The sequence below is a fragment of the Calypte anna genome, chromosome 25 (genome assembly GCF_003957555.1).
Source record: "Calypte anna isolate BGI_N300 chromosome 25, bCalAnn1_v1.p, whole genome shotgun sequence".
NCBI lineage: Eukaryota > Metazoa > Chordata > Aves > Apodiformes > Trochilidae > Calypte > Calypte anna.
This window is the reverse complement of record NC_044270.1, coordinates 1,527,265-1,543,982: the sequence shown is the minus strand read 5'-3', so window position 1 is coordinate 1,543,982 and position 16,718 is coordinate 1,527,265. Positions and strand designations below refer to the sequence as shown.

The 16,718-nt window shown below is 56.7% G+C and overlaps 1 protein-coding gene across 1 annotated transcript; it reads left to right on the top strand.

The window, feature by feature from the left end:
* The first annotated feature begins 90 nt into the window (after nt 1-90).
* SNX27 (sorting nexin 27) lies at nt 91-16,300 on the top strand. Its single transcript, XM_030465073.1, is given in 16 exon segments — nt 91-385; nt 5,483-5,714; nt 7,342-7,534; nt 8,137-8,201; nt 8,316-8,420; nt 9,275-9,353; nt 10,632-10,642; nt 10,644-10,709; nt 10,711-10,737; nt 10,739-10,798; nt 11,077-11,166; nt 12,050-12,199; nt 12,304-12,432; nt 12,741-12,800; nt 14,188-14,250; nt 16,177-16,300. Coding segments are annotated over 16 exon segments (1,662 nt in total). The 5' UTR covers nt 91-101; the 3' UTR covers nt 16,225-16,300.
* The last annotated feature ends 418 nt before the right edge of the window (nt 16,301-16,718 follow it).

The window sequence follows — 16,718 nt, the reverse complement described above, 5'->3', positions numbered from 1 at the left end:
GGGACTACATTTCCCGTCGTGCCCCGCGGGCGGGAGGGATCCCCCTACGGTGGCCGGCGGGGCGCGCCGGGGGCCGGCTCGGGGCGGCTGTGCTCGCCAAGATGGCGGACGAGGAGGGCGAAGGGCTCCCGCGCTCGGCGGCCGCTCCGCACCGCAACGGCGGCGGGGAAGGGGCCCCGGCAGGACCGGGAGGCCCCCGCGTGGTCCGTATCGTCAAATCCGAATCCGGTTACGGCTTCAACGTCCGCGGTCAAGTGAGCGAAGGCGGGCAGCTGCGGAGCATCAACGGGGAGCTGTACGCCCCGCTGCAGCATGTCAGCGCCGTGCTGGGCGGAGGGGCTGCGGACCGGGCCGGGGTGCGCAAAGGGGACCGCATCCTGGAGGTGTGAGTACGGGGGGGTCGCTGCCCCGCTGCCGCCCGGCACGGCTGGGGGGGGGTGGGAAAAGGGGGTGCCCACCCCCGCTGGTGCGGGAGGGCCCCGAGGGAGGGGGGAGCGGGGGGCTTGGGGGGTCCTGAGGGGTCCTGAGGTCCTCTGGGGGAGTCTGGGTGCGGCTTGGGGGGTGTTATGGGGGACCAGAGGGGCTGGGGGGGATTTGGGGGTGCTGGACCTCCCTGAGGGTTTGGGGGGGCTGCGTGAGTCTCCTCTCCCCGGGGGGCTTTGGGCAGAGCCCCCCAGGGGAGGGTCCTGCTGTGGGGTCCCCAGTATGGGGGGCTGGGGTTGGGGGAGCCCTTACTGGGGGGTTGGGGGGTGGTTCCTGCCCTGGGAGCCCCGAAGGAGTCTGGCTCCCCCTCAGCGGGGTCTTTGGGGACCCCTTGGGAGGGTCTGGGCCACCCTGTCACCCCCTTTATGGCGAGGGGGTGTGTGCTGCCCTCACCTAGAGGGGTTTAAGGAGTTGTGGGTCAGCATCTTCCTCCCTGAGGGGTTTTGGGGGGGGTCTCCCAGCTCCCTGAAGCTGAGGCAGACCCTTTTGAGGAGGGTCTTTACCAGGATCCCCTTCCTTGTGGGGCTGTGGGGGGCTTGGGGGTCACAGCCTCAGGACAGAGCCCCTCTGGGTTGGGGTCTCCTTCAGCAGCTCATCCCCAGGGAGGTTCTGGTTCTCCCCCCCTCCTACTTTGGCTTTTTTTTTGGTGGTGTTGAGGTGGGGAATCCCTTGGATCATGGAGCAGGGAAGGGCTCCCAGGAAGCAGAACCATCTGTAGGAGCCAGAGCCAGGGATCTGCATCCCCGGGTGGGATTCTGCTTGGGAGAGGGGGAAAAGCTCTGAGCTCCTGGAGAAAAGCTGTTCACCAGGGAGAGAGATCCCTGGAGATGAGGAGATGGGAAAGGAGGGGATGCAGAGAGTGAGGTGGAAGGGGTTGGGGTGAGTGGGACCCTGGGTGAGTGTTCAGCCCCTCCTGGGGGTGCTTTGGGGTGAGGGAGGGGTGCTGGGGGTCTTCAGCTTTGCAGAAGGCAGCAGGGATGGGAACACCCGTGTGGGGATGGGATCTGCTGCTCAGGTTTCCATGGATCATCCAGGGCTTTGCAAGGATCCCCTTGTGAGCCTGGAAAACCTTTATCTCCAGAGGAAGAAAAAAAAAAACCCCACAAAACAAACCTAAACCTTTTAAACTTTGAAGTCAACCTCCTGGGGGGCTTTCTGCAGCCTCAGCCCTCCCTGGGTGGGTTTCTCTTTGTGTGTTCCCCTTCCTCCTGTGGTTCTGGGGTCTGGTTCTGGTCCCTCCCGTTCCTGATGTTATTTGTACTTCGTGCTGAGCTGGTTAAGTTCAATTACTTATTAATTACAGGGATTTCAGAGCAGCAGGAATGCTCTGCCTGCCAGTCTGTGCGGGCTGCAGGCTGTGAAGGACAGCAGAGTGTGTTTGGGCCCAGCAGAGATCTGCCCTGACTAGCCCGTGGCTAGTGAGCTGCTGGGTTTGGCTTTCTCCCATCTGACCCAAATACCTGGGTGCTTTGATTTCTTTATTTCTGTGCAGAAGAAGGGGTTGAATTCTTCACTTGAGGAGGGGGAGATTTCCTCTTGCTTTTCTCTGCTGCTTCCCATCTCCTGGGAGAAATCACTTTAGATTTCGCCCCTGTGTCTCCTTGCAGTGCTCCCAAGCTGCTTCTTGCCCTTTTTCCAACATCAGCCCCAGGTTTTGGTAGCCTGGCTCTCCTAAATCAAACCCCCCCACCCATCAAAAAAAAAAAAAAGAAAAAAAGAAAAAAAATCTCAGCTACAGCACAAAGATCCAAACCCCCCCCTCGTGTCCCTGCAGGGAGGAGGAGGATGCTGATTCTCCCTGGATGGGTTAAGATCCAACTCCAGCGAGTAACTCTTCACAGGGTTGTGAGTTGGGAGTAGAAAAACAATAAAACCAGACTCCAAAAATAGCTCTGGTTTCCCTTCCTTTCCTCAGAGCACCCTGCACACAATGGTGGGGGTGGCACAGGGGCCCATCCGGAACCCATTTCGGCACCGAAACCCAGGCCGGGGGTCCTGGGGGTGGGCGGTGGGGCTGGAGGAGAAGCCCCTGGCAGATCTCTTGTGGTGTCTTGAGTGGGTTTAGGAGGGGAGGGGGTCTCCTCTCCGAAGCTGGGGGGGTGTCCCAGGGCTGTTCCTAGTCCTGTCCTCCCTTCTCTCCATCCTTGGCCCGGGTCTGGCTCCGACCTCTGGCTTTGGGAGGTTGGTTTTGCAACACAGCCCTGGCGTGCTCTCTAATCTTCTTAGCTGGTGGTGTGTTTGTGGGTGTTGAGGGCATTGGAGACAGACAATGAAAGCTAATTTAGTTCTTGATTATCACCCTGAATGACAATCATAACTAATCTTGACAGGGAGGAAGAGCTCAGCGGGCGCTCGCTCCGGTTGCGGGGAAGCTCCCTGTGAAACAAACAAACAAACAAACAAAAATGATGGTGGGGATGAAGGGTTTTTTGTTCTCCCTCTTCCTGAGCTCTGTGGGGTGGAAACCTGATGGGATCTGAGGGTGCTGGGGAGGGTTGGGGGTGCTGTGCCCCACTGGAGCAGAGGATTGTCTCCATCATTCCATCCAAAACCCTCCGAGCAGCCCCGGCTGCTCCCCGTGGTGGAACAACCCCACTGGAAATGGGATGGGGTGAGGGTTGGTTTCCCCCAGGAGATGAAACTTCACCTCTCCTGGCTCTAAAGCCTTGATTTTCTGTAGCCACTTTGGGACAGAAAGGGATGGTTCTGCTCCAGAGAAGTCCAGAAGGGTCCACAGGAAGGAGGGGGTCCCCACCTCTCAAACACACCTCCTGGCTCCACCTCAGCCTCTCCAGGCTCCATCCTCCTCTCTCCTGCACACGTTTTACCCCGGGCCAGCATCTCCCCCTCTGCTGAGGCGTGGGGAAGGAGGGGATTCTCCCCGTGAAGGCTGAAGATGAGGTCTGGGAATTGTTTGGGTCTCTTGGAGTGAGAAGCTACAAATGGAGGGAGAGAACAGCAGTGGGGAAAGGAAGAACCCTCGTGTGCTGGGCTGTGCAGTTGGAGACAAACTGAGCCTTTTCATCAACCCCTGTGTGGATGCTTCTGCTGAACCCCCAGGATGGGTGGGAGAGCTGGAGATGTTTAAACAGAAGAAGAAAAAACCCAAACCATCTGCTTTGAAACAAACCCCATCTTTTTAACACCCTCTGCTCCTGCTCTCTTTGTCTCAAGATAACAAAACCAGCAGGTCAGTCCCCATCACCTTGGTGGCAGCAGCTCCTGATGGGGAGGAGAAGCTCGGGCTGGGCTGGACCTTGGTGCCTGGTGTCTCCTGGTGCCTTTTTTGGTTTTGTTTCCTTCCCTTGGGCACCAGTCTGAACGCTGGGGAAGCACTGCCAGGTGAAATAAGAGGCAAGGGGAAGAGTTTCCTTTCACTGGGCTTCAGAGCTGCCCTGGCAAAATGTGAACTGCTGTGGAAATGTCACGGAGAGGCCTCGTGCACACCCGTGCTCCAGGGCTGGGGTGCTGCCTGGAGGAGCTGGAGCACAAGATCCGCCCGGGTTCTCTTCCCTGGTGTCTCCCAGGAGCATCTTGTGATGGTGGTTTCCAGGCTGTGGTCTGCAGAGTCCTCAGGGGCTCCTTGATGGGAGAGAACTTGGCTGGGAAAGCAAAGCTGCTGCCACAGGCTCGACCTCGGTGGTCAGCAGCCCGGGCTGGAGAGTCCTGAGCTCTGCAAAAGGAGCAGATAAGAATCATTGCTTTGATGTTGTGTGGGAAGGTTTCTCCTGAAGCCCAGTTCTGTCCCTCTGCTCTTCTCAGGGTGGTTTTGCTGGTGGTTCAGGGAAGGGAAGCCAAGGAGGCCTTGACCTAGATGGTGTCTCCTGTAGGAGCCAAGTGCCATCGCCTCCTCCCGAGTCCCCAGAGTGGCTTCGATGCAGGTTTGGTCCCACCAGTGTCCAAAATGCCCCGTTCTCAGCAACTGCTTCCACCTTCCCAGTCAGAAGGTGTTTCCTTCCCAAGCAGTGTTTAGATTTCACCTCCTGAAACGTTCCCATTCTCCTTCCAGGGTGTTTCGGGAGTGTTGCCTTGCAGGGAACCTCACGCTGGAGCAGGGCTTGCAGGAGCAACACGCACGCTCGCCCTCCCAAGAGGCTTTTAAATTCATTAGGGTGAGCAAACCCCCCTCTGCTCTGCCATCCCAGGGCAGTGGAAGGTGCCAGAACCTCCTGCTCCTGGTGTAACCACAGCCACGGGTGGTGGTGGCCAAGAGAAGGGATGTTTTTTGGGGGAGGTTGTTGGTCTGAGTGCTGCTGAAGTCCGGCAGACCTTGCTGGGGGTTGTCTGTGCCTGCCTGGGGTCTCAGATTCCTCCTCTGCTTCCATTGGAATGTTAGGAATGCTCTCAAAGTGGCCTGGGTCCTTCTTGGGTCTTCTTCAGAGCTTCTGGAGGGCTGGGGGTTGAGCTCTTGGTGTCAGGTTGGAGCAGTTTAAGACACAGGGACCTGATCCCTGGGGCAGTTTGCCTGGGGGTGACCTTGGTGTCCTTGTGCTGGTGGGTGCTGGGGCTTGGAGGAGAGGAGCACCCTCAGCTTCTGCCTTGTGCTTCAGTTCAGATGCAGGGAAATAAGTGCACTTGGGTTTGGGAGCTGGAGAGGGTCAGGAGATGGGCTGGGTAGTGTGAAGGAGGTGGTTTGGTGTTTCCTTCCCCAATTCTGTGGTCTCCTTGCTGATGGGAGAAGGTTCCTGTGCTGTGCCGTGTCGGACTGCTGAGAAACCATCAAAACAGCAAAACCTGGGTTAAAGATTGGAGGGCCCGCGTGGTCTGAAGGCACCTTGGGTTGTGTCTGAAGTCATTAGATGTAATTCAGTCATTAACAACCCGAGAAAATCATCGGGAGGAAAAATCAGGGAAGTTTAGAAGCTGGAGCAAGCAGAGGAGCCGAGGGGAAGCAGAGGCGCAGTGAGCGGGGATGGGAAGGGGCACTCACTTGATCACTCACTTGATCACTCACTTGATCACTCACTCACTCGTGGGTTTTCTGCTTTCTCCCCTGTAGGAATGGGGTGAACGTGGAAGGAGCAACACACAAACAAGTGGTGGACCTGATCCGGGCTGGAGAGAAGGAGCTGATCCTGACAGTGCTGTCTGTGCCTCCCCACGAGGCCGACAACCTGGACCCCAGCGATGACTCCCTGGGCCAGTCCTTCTATGACTACACAGAAAAACAGGCAGTGCCCATCTCCATCCCCACCTACAAACACGTGGAGCAGAACGGAGAAAAGTTTGTGGTTGGTAGTGGCTGGGATGAGGGTTCCTGGGGGTCCCCGGGGGTCTCTGGGTGTCAGCACCCTGAGCCATCACGTCCTGGGGGTGACGGTGCTGCTGCTCCTTTGACCTGCAGGACATTTCCTCTGCAGGACAGTGCCACATTCATTTCTTGCTGCCTGGTTTTGATGCTGTCTCCTGGGAGCTTGCCCATCTTCACTCTTCCTTGGTTCTTTTGCAGCCGTTTCCTCTCTGCTGGGAAGGGTTTTTTTTTTGTGGATGTGTCTGGAATAGCTTGATCTCTCCTGGAGATGAAGCCAGCAGTTAGCAATTTCTTCAGATGAGCTTTTGTGTTTCTCCCTCCTGTTTGACACCAAGCATTGAGGACATCTGTGGTGGATGTAGAAGCAGAGGGAGCAGATGTCTTGAAGCACAGCTTCCAGCTCCAGAATTTCTTTTCCCTTCCATCTCCCTTTTCCCTTCAGGGAGTGTTGGGGGAAATAGCTGTCAGAAGGCATTTCCCTTTGGGTTCCTGCAGTCCCTGGGGAGCCTGGCAGGCATTTTCCTGGATAACAGCAGAGCTGTTATCTAAACACCTGATGTGGATCCATCCTCTGAGGCTTCAGGTTGATTGTGGCTCCTCAGGGAGGGACCCAGGGCTGGTGGGGCAAAAAACCCCTCTGCAGAACTGATTCTTTCAGTCAGGGACAGCAGAGGCCACAGGGGCTGTTGTTCTTCCCTGCCAGCAGCTGGTGATGGTCAGGAGCATGGTCCTACCCATCTCCAAATCATTTTTTCCCCTGCCTCGTGCACCATCTCCCTTTTTCCAGGGAACTTTGGGGGTGATGGGTGAGGTGGAGGGGCCTGGGATGAGGCAGAGGGTGTTGGGAGCTTTGGTTGTGACTCGTGGCTGGAAGATCTGCACCACGTCCCCCCTTTCCTCACCCTCCCAGCTCAGGGGGAGCTTTGGGGCCCCCCCTTGGGACACGATGGTGTGGCTGGGCCAGGGGACAGATGACAGAGCAGCTCATCACTTTTTCCTCTCCTGGCTGGGGACGTTCTCCCAAGGAAATCAGGAACCAGAAGCAACGAATGTGCAAGGGAGGAAGGGTGGAGAGGGCTCAGCAGGAGAAAAAGGGTCCCAGAAACCAGAGGTCAAATGCAGAGAGGTCAGAAGGAGCCTTTTCTTCAGACTGACAGGAGACAGAATGGCCCCATCTCCTGGGGTGCTGCTTTCTAAGGACAAAGCTGAGGTTTTGTTGGAGCACTTCCCCCTGGGGGGGTGGTCAGGCTGCTTTCTGGAGGGGCAACCTAGCAGGGACCACTCCAAGCCCTCATCTGAGGAGCAGATGGGAAGGGAATTTCCTGAAGAGCATCCAAGGGCTGAGGAACATTCCATGACCATCACTCTGCTCCAGATTTCCCCATTTTGGGATAAAAGTTGTTCCTTCAGGAGCTGCTCTCCTGGCTGAGGTCTGCTTGGACTCGGTGATCCCGCAGATCCTTTCCGACCTTCAGGATTCCATGGTTCCTTAACCAGAATTCCATGGTTCCTTAACTGTATCTGGAATAAAATGGAAGAGTTTGGCTTTGGAAAGCTTTTCTTCAACCCCATCCCTGACTGAACATCTTCTCCACCCCCTCCTGCAGGTGTACAACGTTTACATGGCTGGTCGGCAGCTCTGCTCCAAGCGGTACCGGGAATTCGCCATCCTGCACCAGAACCTCAAGAGGGAATTTGCCAACTTCACCTTCCCCCGTCTCCCAGGGAAGTGGCCCTTTTCCCTTTCTGAGCAGCAGCTGGATGCCCGGAGGCGAGGCCTGGAGGAATACCTGGAGAAAGGTTGGGAGCTGCACACCACCTCCCTCACCCCTCCTGCCCCGGGGATTTGTTTGCTTGGGAGGTAAAATAAAAAAAAAACCCCAATCCAACCCCAACAACTCAGACTCCTCAAGGTGCTTCTGCATCTCAACTCCAACCACAAATTGCCCGATTCTTGGGACCTTTTCAGTGGGACTTGCAAGGTCTGCAGCAGGAATTCCCTTGAGGTTGAGTTCAGGGGGTGGGATGGCAGAAAAGCTGGAGGTGGGATCTGGGCAGCAGGGACCCCTCGTGCTGCTGATGCTGTGGTGTTTTTCTGAGTTTCTGGAAGCAGCTCAGTTGACAGCCTCTTCCCCAGCCTAGGGGGGAAGGTCAGTTCTCCCCACCCCACAGCCATCTCAGCCCCACCTTGCCCATCTCCTTCATCCTCAGCTGCCCAGAGGAAGGGACAGCTTCCTGGTGGCATCTTCAGATTGAAATTACTTCCTACACTTCAACTAAATTCCCAAATGATTTCAGTCTGTTGGCAATAACTATTTTTTTTTTTTGAAGAGGTAAAAGCACCTTTTATGTTGTTTTCTCCTCTCCTTTGGACACCCCCTGACCTGCTCTCTGTCCCACAGTGTGCTCCATACGTGTCATTGGGGAGAGTGAAATCATGCAGGAGTTCCTCTCGGAGTCAGATGAGGTAACAGGAAAACCCCTGGGTTTTTTTTTGGGGGGGGGTTGTGGGGTGTGAGGAGAGGAGCTGAGGGGTGGGTTGGTGTGGGGGGGTGACCATTTCTGCCCTCCCCTCCCCCAGAATTACAACGGGGTCTCAGACGTGGAGCTGCGCGTGGCGCTGCCGGACATCACGACGGTGACGGTCAGGGTGAAGAAGAACAGCACGACAGACCAGGTGTACCAGGTGGGCTGCTCCCTCCTCTGCAGGGCTGACCTGCTCAGAGCCCTCCCTTCCTCCCTCTGCTCCTCCTGAGCTGGTTGGAAAGCACCTTTAGGATCATCCAGGTCCAACCTCCTGCCACTAAATCAGGATGCTCAGAGCCCCCTGGCCATAAAACCTTCCAGGGATGGATGGGGCTTCCACCACCTGTGCCAGGGTCTCACCACCCTCATGGGGAAGAACTTCTTCCTAACTTCCAATCTAAATCTCCCCTCCTCTAGTTTGAATCCATCCCCCATGTCCCATCACAACTGACAGCCTCAAAAGTCTTTGTGATGGCTCAGGGAGAAGCAGATGGTTCAGGAGAAGCACAGAATCACAGAAACCTTCAGGATGGAAAAGACCTGGAGGATCACCTAATCCAAACTTCAGTCCCTCTTTAAAGGGGGGCTAAAAACACTGTGGAGGAGCTCTCTGGAGCTCCAGGTCCTCGTGGCAGTGTCCCCCCCAGTGGGATTTGCTGTCTGGGCAGTGTTTGGGGTGCAGGGTGTTGAACTCCACCAGTGTCCTCGTGGCTGTGGTGTTGTGGGCAGGACTGGAGGGGTGGCTGGGGGCTCCTCAGGCTGTTGGGCACTGCCTGGAGGCAGCAGAAGAGGAGGTGACCTGATTGTCAGCCCTGGTGGCACTTATCTTCTGGAGCAGCTCACAGGAGAGTCCAAGCCCTTGCTTTATTAAACACCAGGTTTTCCTGGAAGAGTAAAATTGAGGTTTTCCTGAGCAATACCTCATGTCAGGATGAAAACCTTGTCCTGGCAGGGACAGGCAGCTGCCAGCTCCTCTTTTTTCTCACCCTCTTCTTCCCTTGGGTTCCTCTCCAGGCCGTGGCTGCCAAGGTGGGGATGGACAGTATTACTGCCAACTACTTTGCCCTCTTTGAAGTGATCAATCACTCCTTTGGTGAGTCTGCTGCTCTCCTGGGGGCTGGGGAAGGGGCTCAGCAGAGCCTGGTGCTTCTCATGGGGGTCTGATCTCTGCTCACAAAATCAGGAGGGCTCAGGCAGCAGGCACAAGGGGCTGGATCATGAGGAGCAGCAAAGTTTGGTGGCTTTTGTTGTTGTTGTTGTTGTTGCTGCTTGATTTGCCCTTTCTCAGCAGTTCAAGGAGCTTTTTGTGCAAGTGAAAGCAGCATTCTGCTGGGGTTCAAAGGGCTCAGTGAGCTTAGAAGAAGTGAGCAGTGTCACTGCCACAGCATGGGGACAGATCCTTCCCTTTTCCAGAAAGGGGAGAGGATGGAGGGCATGCTCAGACCCCTGGATGTGCTTCAGGCTGCACCTTGACTCCTCATCTCTCCTTCCCTGGTGAAATCCTGATGGGGTTTGAGGTTTGAGGGATCCTGGGCCATCATTTTGATCCCTGGCCCCAGCTCACAACAATCCCAGGTTGCTCCCAGCATTGTGCTGGGTTCACTCAGGCTGCAGAGATGCCAAACGTGGTGGTCACACCACAAAATGGGTGCAGGGGGTGGTTTGGGGGGTGGTTTGTTGGGTTTCCCCCCACCCTGTGCTGGGTTTGAAGCCAAATGCTCATTCCCAGCTGGTACCTTGGCTGCTGGATTCTGCCAGCCTGAGCCTCAGACTCCTCCTGCTGCTGCAGCAAACTGTGCTGCTCTCTTTTTGGGGGGTTACCAGTGCTGGGGTGACAGAGTGGGACAGGGAGACCAGGGCTGGAGGGTTGATGTGGTTTGAAGTTGCTGTGGGGAGCCTGGAGTGGGAATAGCAGCTCCTGGGAGGTGCAGTGTGCTGGCACAGGGAGCTCCCATGGTGCCAGACTCCAGCAGCAGCAGTGAATTCCCCGTTCCTGAGAGTTCTGCTCCTCAGCCCACACTGGGAAGGACAAACTGAGCTTCACCTCGGTGGCTGCTGCTCTCTGGACAACATCCCCAGTGGTTCCTCTCAGGGTGTTTTCCATTTAATCTCTCTGGAAGCCATGAGCTCCATCTCTGCAGTGAGAGTGTGGCCGTGTCCCAGCCTGGGGGAGGTGACAGTGACACTCACCCCGGTTTTGTCCCATCAGAGCAGCTGTGAGCATCTCAAAAAGGTCTCACTGGTGGCTCAGCTGAGCAGCATCCTGCCAGGATGGAGGGGACCTTCTCAGTCCACTGGGGACAGCGTGTAGCCGGGCTGTGGTCACAGATGTCCCTGCTGGTGTCACCTCCCCTCCTTCTCCTTTTCCCAGTGCGCAAACTGGGCGCCCAACGAGTTCCCCCACAAACTCTACGTGCAGAACTACACCTCAGCTGTGCCAGGAACCTGCCCTGACCATCCGGAAATGGCTCTTCACCAACGGAGGAGGAGGTTCTCCTCAATGACAACGACCTGGCAGTCACCTACTTCTTCCATCAGGTGGGTGCCCAAGAGCTGGAGTTCTGTACTTGGAGCCCTGGTCCTAGAGCTGCTCCAGGCAGCCCTGTCCTTTGGTGCACTGGCAGCGGGGTGAAGTTGAGGGTCAGTGCTGCTTGGGGACCTTCAAGGAGGAGAAGTCCGTGGTTCTCTGCCTCTCTGGGTCACTTTCTGGGGCTGGGAATTTGGGTGGCTGTTCACAGCAGCCTCAGGGCCAGCAAAGTCTTGTGACTCAGTGAAGAGTCTGACCTCGGGGGTTTCCTTTCCCTTTTTCTCTTCAGGCTGTTGATGACGTCAAGAAAGGCTACATCAAAGCAGAGGAGAAGTCCTACCAGTTACAGAAGCTGTGTGAGCAGAGGAAGATGGTCATGGTGAGTGATCCTACCTGTCCTGTTTGCAGTGCTGGGGCTGGAAGGGAGCCCCTGGCCCAGGTTGCCCCCAGAAGCTGTGGCTGCCCCATCCCTGGAAGCATTCCAGGCCAGGTTGGATGAGGCTTGGAGCCACCTGGTGGGAGGTGTCCCTGTCTGGGGGTGGGCTGGCAGGGTGTGAGACACACAGGAACCACCAGGGTTGGGCCATGAACCCAAAACCTCCCCTGGTGCCTCTGAGCTGGGTCCTTGGCACCTTCCCCGTTGACTCTGCTCCAAACCCAGCGGGTTCCTGCCAGCACTGAAAGGTGAGGAGCTCAGCACCAATCCTTCACCTCTTCTTCAGCTCGAGGAGGTCTTGGGCCCCTCTTCCTCAAAGCCTGTTCAGCTTCCAGGGGTGGGAATGGTCACTGGGAAGGTTCCTCAAGAAGGTTGATCAGTAACTAAGGATAAGGATGGATGAATTGACACTTCCTCCTGGGGGTTATCTCAGGGATGGGTTCTTTCTGCTCCTCTTTCTGATGGCCAAGGAAAGTTCTGGATCTCTGGGAAGGGCATATCCCAGCATGGAGAGATCTGTGTGTACCCTGGGTAGGACCCTGGTCCAGCAGGAGGACAACGTCCATGTCCCATAGAGCTCATGAAGTCCAAGAACTTCACCCTCTGCCTCCCCCATCTCCTGGGTCCTGCCTGGAGCTCAACGCTGAGGATTTGTCCCTTTCCCCCTGCCCAGATATCCCTTGTTCTTGGGTTAAAAAGTCACTCAATGGGGTTTTTTTTGTGTGTCCACCCAACCTCCTGGGGCTGGGGTGAAGCCGGGGTGGGCAGCAGGAGGTGGTGGATCCCTTCCCCTCTCCAACACCAGGGGGGGGGTTTCTCTGGGCAGTATTTAAACATGTTAAGGACCTGCGAGGGCTACAACGAGATCATCTTCCCCCACTGCTCCTGTGACTCCCGGAGGAAGGGACATGTCATCACAGCCATCAGCATCAAGCACTTTAAACTCCACGCCTGCACCGAGGAGGGGCAGCTGGAGGTAAGGGCTGGGGGTGTTCCTACACCTCCTCCCCGGGTTCATCCCCTTTCTCCAGGGCAGCCCCTCTGGACTCCACCCTCACCTGGGTCTCCCCTTCCTTCCAGAACCAGGTAATAGCATTCCAATGGGAGGAGATGCAGCGATGGGACACGGATGAGGAGGGAATGGCTTTTTGTTTCGAGTACGCACGAGGAGAGAAGAAACCCCGATGGGTTAAAATCTTCACCCCCTATGTAAGTGCCACCCCCAAACCTTCCCCCAAGGCCCCCCCAGCTCTCCCAACACCTCCCCCCAAGGCTCCCCAGCTCCCCCCAAACCTCCCCCCAATTCCCCCCCACACCTGCTTTGCAAAGTTTGCTGAGATAGAAAACCCAGCGCCTGCTTCTCCCCAGAGAAAGCAGCAAGCACCCTGAGCTCCCAAAGCTTTGGGGCCAGTGGCCACCAGGAGGAGTCAGTGGCCACCAGGAGGAGCCCGCAGACCAGGCAGGCAGCTCTGAGGGATCCTGATTTGGTTATTTATTTTTTTTGTCTTCCTTTGCAGTTCAACTACATGCACGAGTGCTTCGAGCGAGTGTTCTGCGAGCTCAAGTGGAGGAAGGAGGTAAGAGCCTGAGAGGCAGGGAGCAGCTTCACCTGCTCCTGGTGGCTCCAGGTGGCTCCTGGTGGCTCCTGGTGGCTCCTGTTGGTTCCTGGTGGCTCCTGGTGGCTCCAGGTGGCTCCTGGTGGCCACTGGTTCTGCCCACTCCTTGTAGGGAGAGTAATCAGAGTGATCCTGGGTCTCTGGAGAGCCTGGGTGGCTCTTGAAGGTCTGAGCTGTCTACACAGAGAGGGTTTGATGCTGAGCTGGATCCTGGAGCTGGGGAACCCTCATCCTGGTGCCACCAGGATCATGGTCAGGTGCTCCCCGGCGTCTGCTGCTGGATGCAGATGGGGAAACATCCATCCCTCAGGTGGCTGAATTACTCAGCAAGGGTTGGGAGAGCTTCTGGTGAAAGCTGCTGAGAAAGAGACACTTTGGGGCTCTCAATTCTGGGTCCCAGCTGGAGGCAGCAGCTCAGCCTTCACCCCCCTGCCTTCAACCTTCCCCCTCCTCCTGCTCCAGGGGATGTTTCATCACCTCACATCCATCTGCTGCTTCTCTGTGGGGCTGCCCCACATCTCTTCTCCCCAGGGACTGCTCCCTCCCACCTGCAGTGGGTTTCACTGGTGGGGTTTGGTGGCACCAAATCCCTGTCCTGGCTCTGGGCTGTCCCCAGGGGTGTTGCTGTCAGGCTCAGGGATCAGCAGCTGTCAGGGCTTGGATCCTCTTCTCTTGCTCTTGAGCTGGTGGTGCTGATCCTCTTTCTGCTGATGGCTTTGTCTCTGCCAGCTCACGGATTTGGGGACCAAACCCAGGGCTTAAACACAGCACAGCCAAAACCTGGGTGTGGAGGCTCCTGAAGGGGAACTGTGCTGCTTCCTCCTCCTCCTCCTCCTCCTCCTCACACCAGCAAGTTTCCTGCCTGTTTTCCTTGGTGTGGCCATGACCTGGGTGCTGGAGCCAGGCAGGGCTTAGCCCTGCTCCCCACAGAGGTGGTGGGGAGGAGTGTGTTATCCTGGAAGAGTTTTCCAGGAAGGAATAAAATGGGATTTGAGGGGTTTTTGGCTCACTTGAATCCAGAGCTGGAGCTGAATTCCCCCGAGCCAGCAGAATCCTCCAGGTGAGGGCAGCTCCCAGTGCTGGGCTGTGCTCAGGAGCCAGCTGAGACCCCCCCAGATGCTGGGACAGCTCTGTCCCTCCTGGGGACAGTCCCCAGGGCTCTCCAGGGGGTCACCTGCTTTGTCCTCCAAATCCCAGCTCGTCCATGGAGCACCCTGGATCCCATCCCAGTGCTCTCTCCCCACCAGCTGCTCAGTCTCCTCTTGCCCTCCCAACCCCTCTCCACCTTTTGCTTTTTTTTAATTATACACTTTTTTTTTTTTTCCTATTTTTTTTTCCCCTTGTAAAGGTGGAGGAGGAAGCATCAGACAAGGATAACCAGAACTGCAGTAAAGACAATGTGTGCAGCAAGGTAACTGGGCAGGGACCAAACAGCATCTGAGCTCTCTGAGCCAGGCTGCATCCCTCCTGCTGCTCTGCTCCAGGTCCTGGACAGTGTCCCCTCCTGGTGGCTTTTCCTCAGAGGGGACCTGCCAGGTCAACCCCCCCTCCTCCTGCTTTTCCTGGGATAAGAGGTGGCTCCTGCTGAACGACCTCTCTCCTGATAACCTTGTTCTGCAGCTTCAGGGCTTGACAAATGCTCCTTGCAGCACTGCAGGCAGCAAACCCCTCTTCTCCTGGTGTTCTCACCACCCCTTTCCCCCTTGCTGCTCCTTCCCCACCTCTTCCCACCTCAGCCTGAGCAGGAATTCAACTTGAAACACTCAAAACTCCTTCAAGATGCAGCCCCCTCTGGGGTCTCCCTCCTGGGGGCTCCACTCCTGACTTCTCTGCCAGAGTGTGGGCACTGAAGGAGCTTCTGGGGAGTCCCCAGTGTGGTGGGATGTCCCCAGCATTGTAGGATGTCCCCAGAACTGTGGAATGTCCCCAGCACTGTGGGATCTCCCCAGCACTGTGGGATCTCCCCAGAACTGTGGCTGCCTTGGAGCATCCTCGCAGGATGCAGCCGTGGAACCCGAGGCTTTGGTGTTGCTCCCACTTCAGACCTCACAGCTCCCAGTTCAGAGCTCTCTGCTCCCACTTCAAACCTCACAGCTCCCAGTTCAGAGCTCTCTGCTCCCACTTCAGACCTCACAGCTCCCAGTTCAGAGCTCTCTGCTCCCACTTCAGACCTCACAGCTCCCAGTTCAGAGCTCTCTGCTCCCACTTCAAACCTCAGAGCTTTGCTGGGGCGGGGTCAGAAATGGGGAATGGCTGCGGGTGGGGAAGCCCCAGAGAAGCAAAGCTGAGCCCGGGGTGGGGACTTGGAGCCTCCTCAGCTTCAGAAGCCTTGGGGACATCAAAGGGGACAGAGCAGCCAGGGCTGCAGACAGCGTGGGAGGTGTCACCCGTGTCGGGAGGTGTCACCCAGGCAAGGCGGGGGTGTGGGAGCTTCCTCTGCCCCAAACCACAGGGGGTGCTGGAGGTTTGGGTGCTGGAGGTTTGGGTGCTGGAGGTTTGAGTGTTGGAGCTCTGGGTGTTGGAGGTTTGGGTGTTGGTGCTCTGGGTGTTGGTGGTTTGGGTGTTGGTGCTCTGGGTGTTGGAGATTTGGGTGTTGGAGGTTTGGGTGTTGGTGCTCTGGGTGTTGGTGGTTTGGGTGTTGGTGGTTTGGGTGTTGGAGGTTTGGGTGTTGGAGGTTTGGGTGTTGGTGCTCTGGGTGTTGGTGGTTTGGGTGTTGGAGCTCTGGGTGTTGAAGCTCTGGGTGTTGGAGGTTTGGGTGTTGGTGCTCTGGGTGTTGGAGCTCTGGGTGTTGGAGCTCTGGGTGTTGGAGGTTTGGGTGTTGGTGCTCTGGGTGTTGGTGGTTTGGGTGTTGGAGCTCTGGGTGTTGGAGGTTTGGGTGTTGGTGCTCTGGGTGTTGGAGCTCTGGGTGTTGGAGCTCTGGGTGTTGGAGGTTTGGGTGTTGGAGGTTTGGGTGTTGGAGCTCTGGGTGTTGGAGCTCTGGGTGTTGGAGCTCTGGGTGTTGGAGGTTTGGGTGTTGGTGCTCTGGGTGTTGGTGCTCTGGGTGTTGGAGCTCTGGGTGTTGGAGCTCTGGGTGTTGCTGTGCCTCTGCCCAGGTCCCACCTCAGGTGTTTGGGGTCTCTGCAGCCTCCAGAGCCCCACTGGTTTTTTGGGGGGGGTGGTGGGGGTGCAGCCTCCCCCTCCCCATTATTCCCTGGGGAGCTCAAGTCCCTCGTTGGCTCCTGGAGCTGCTGCATTCCCTCAGCTCCTGCTGCTTCCTGGTGGATCTGGGACCTCAGCTCCTCCTCTCTCCCTTCATCCTTTTCATGGCCTTTTTCCTTTCTGTTTTCCTTTCTTTCAGAACATCTTTCAGATGCTCAGATCACAGCAGAGGGACGCGGCCACTTAGCCCCCCGGGCGTGGAAGAACGGAGCCCCCCCCTCTCCCCCCTCCCCCCCCAAATCCCCTCACCCCCAAATTAACACTTCAAATTCTGTTATTGTATTAAAGCCCTTAAACTAAATATTATTAATAATAACACCAGGCGTGCCCCTCAGCTTTGTGACATGAAGCAGTTGAGAGAAGGGAGGGGAGGGGAAGCTTCCTTCCTAATTCTGGGGGTTTTCACCCCCATTCTGGGTCATTTTCTTATTTCCACCCCAGTTTGGGGTTTGGTTCTCATATTGGTGAGTTTTGAGGAGCTGGGACACACACAGAACCCTGTGGGGCTGGGGACTGTCCCCTCACTCCAACACCCACGGGGAAATGAGGGGAAAAAAAAGGCATTTTGGGGCAGGTTTGGGACTGGGGGTTGTGCAGCCCCCCCTGGGCACATCTGGGGTGATGCCTTGGAAGCAAAGGATGGAGCTGGGTGGTAATTAACCCAGCAGTGAGTAATTGGCT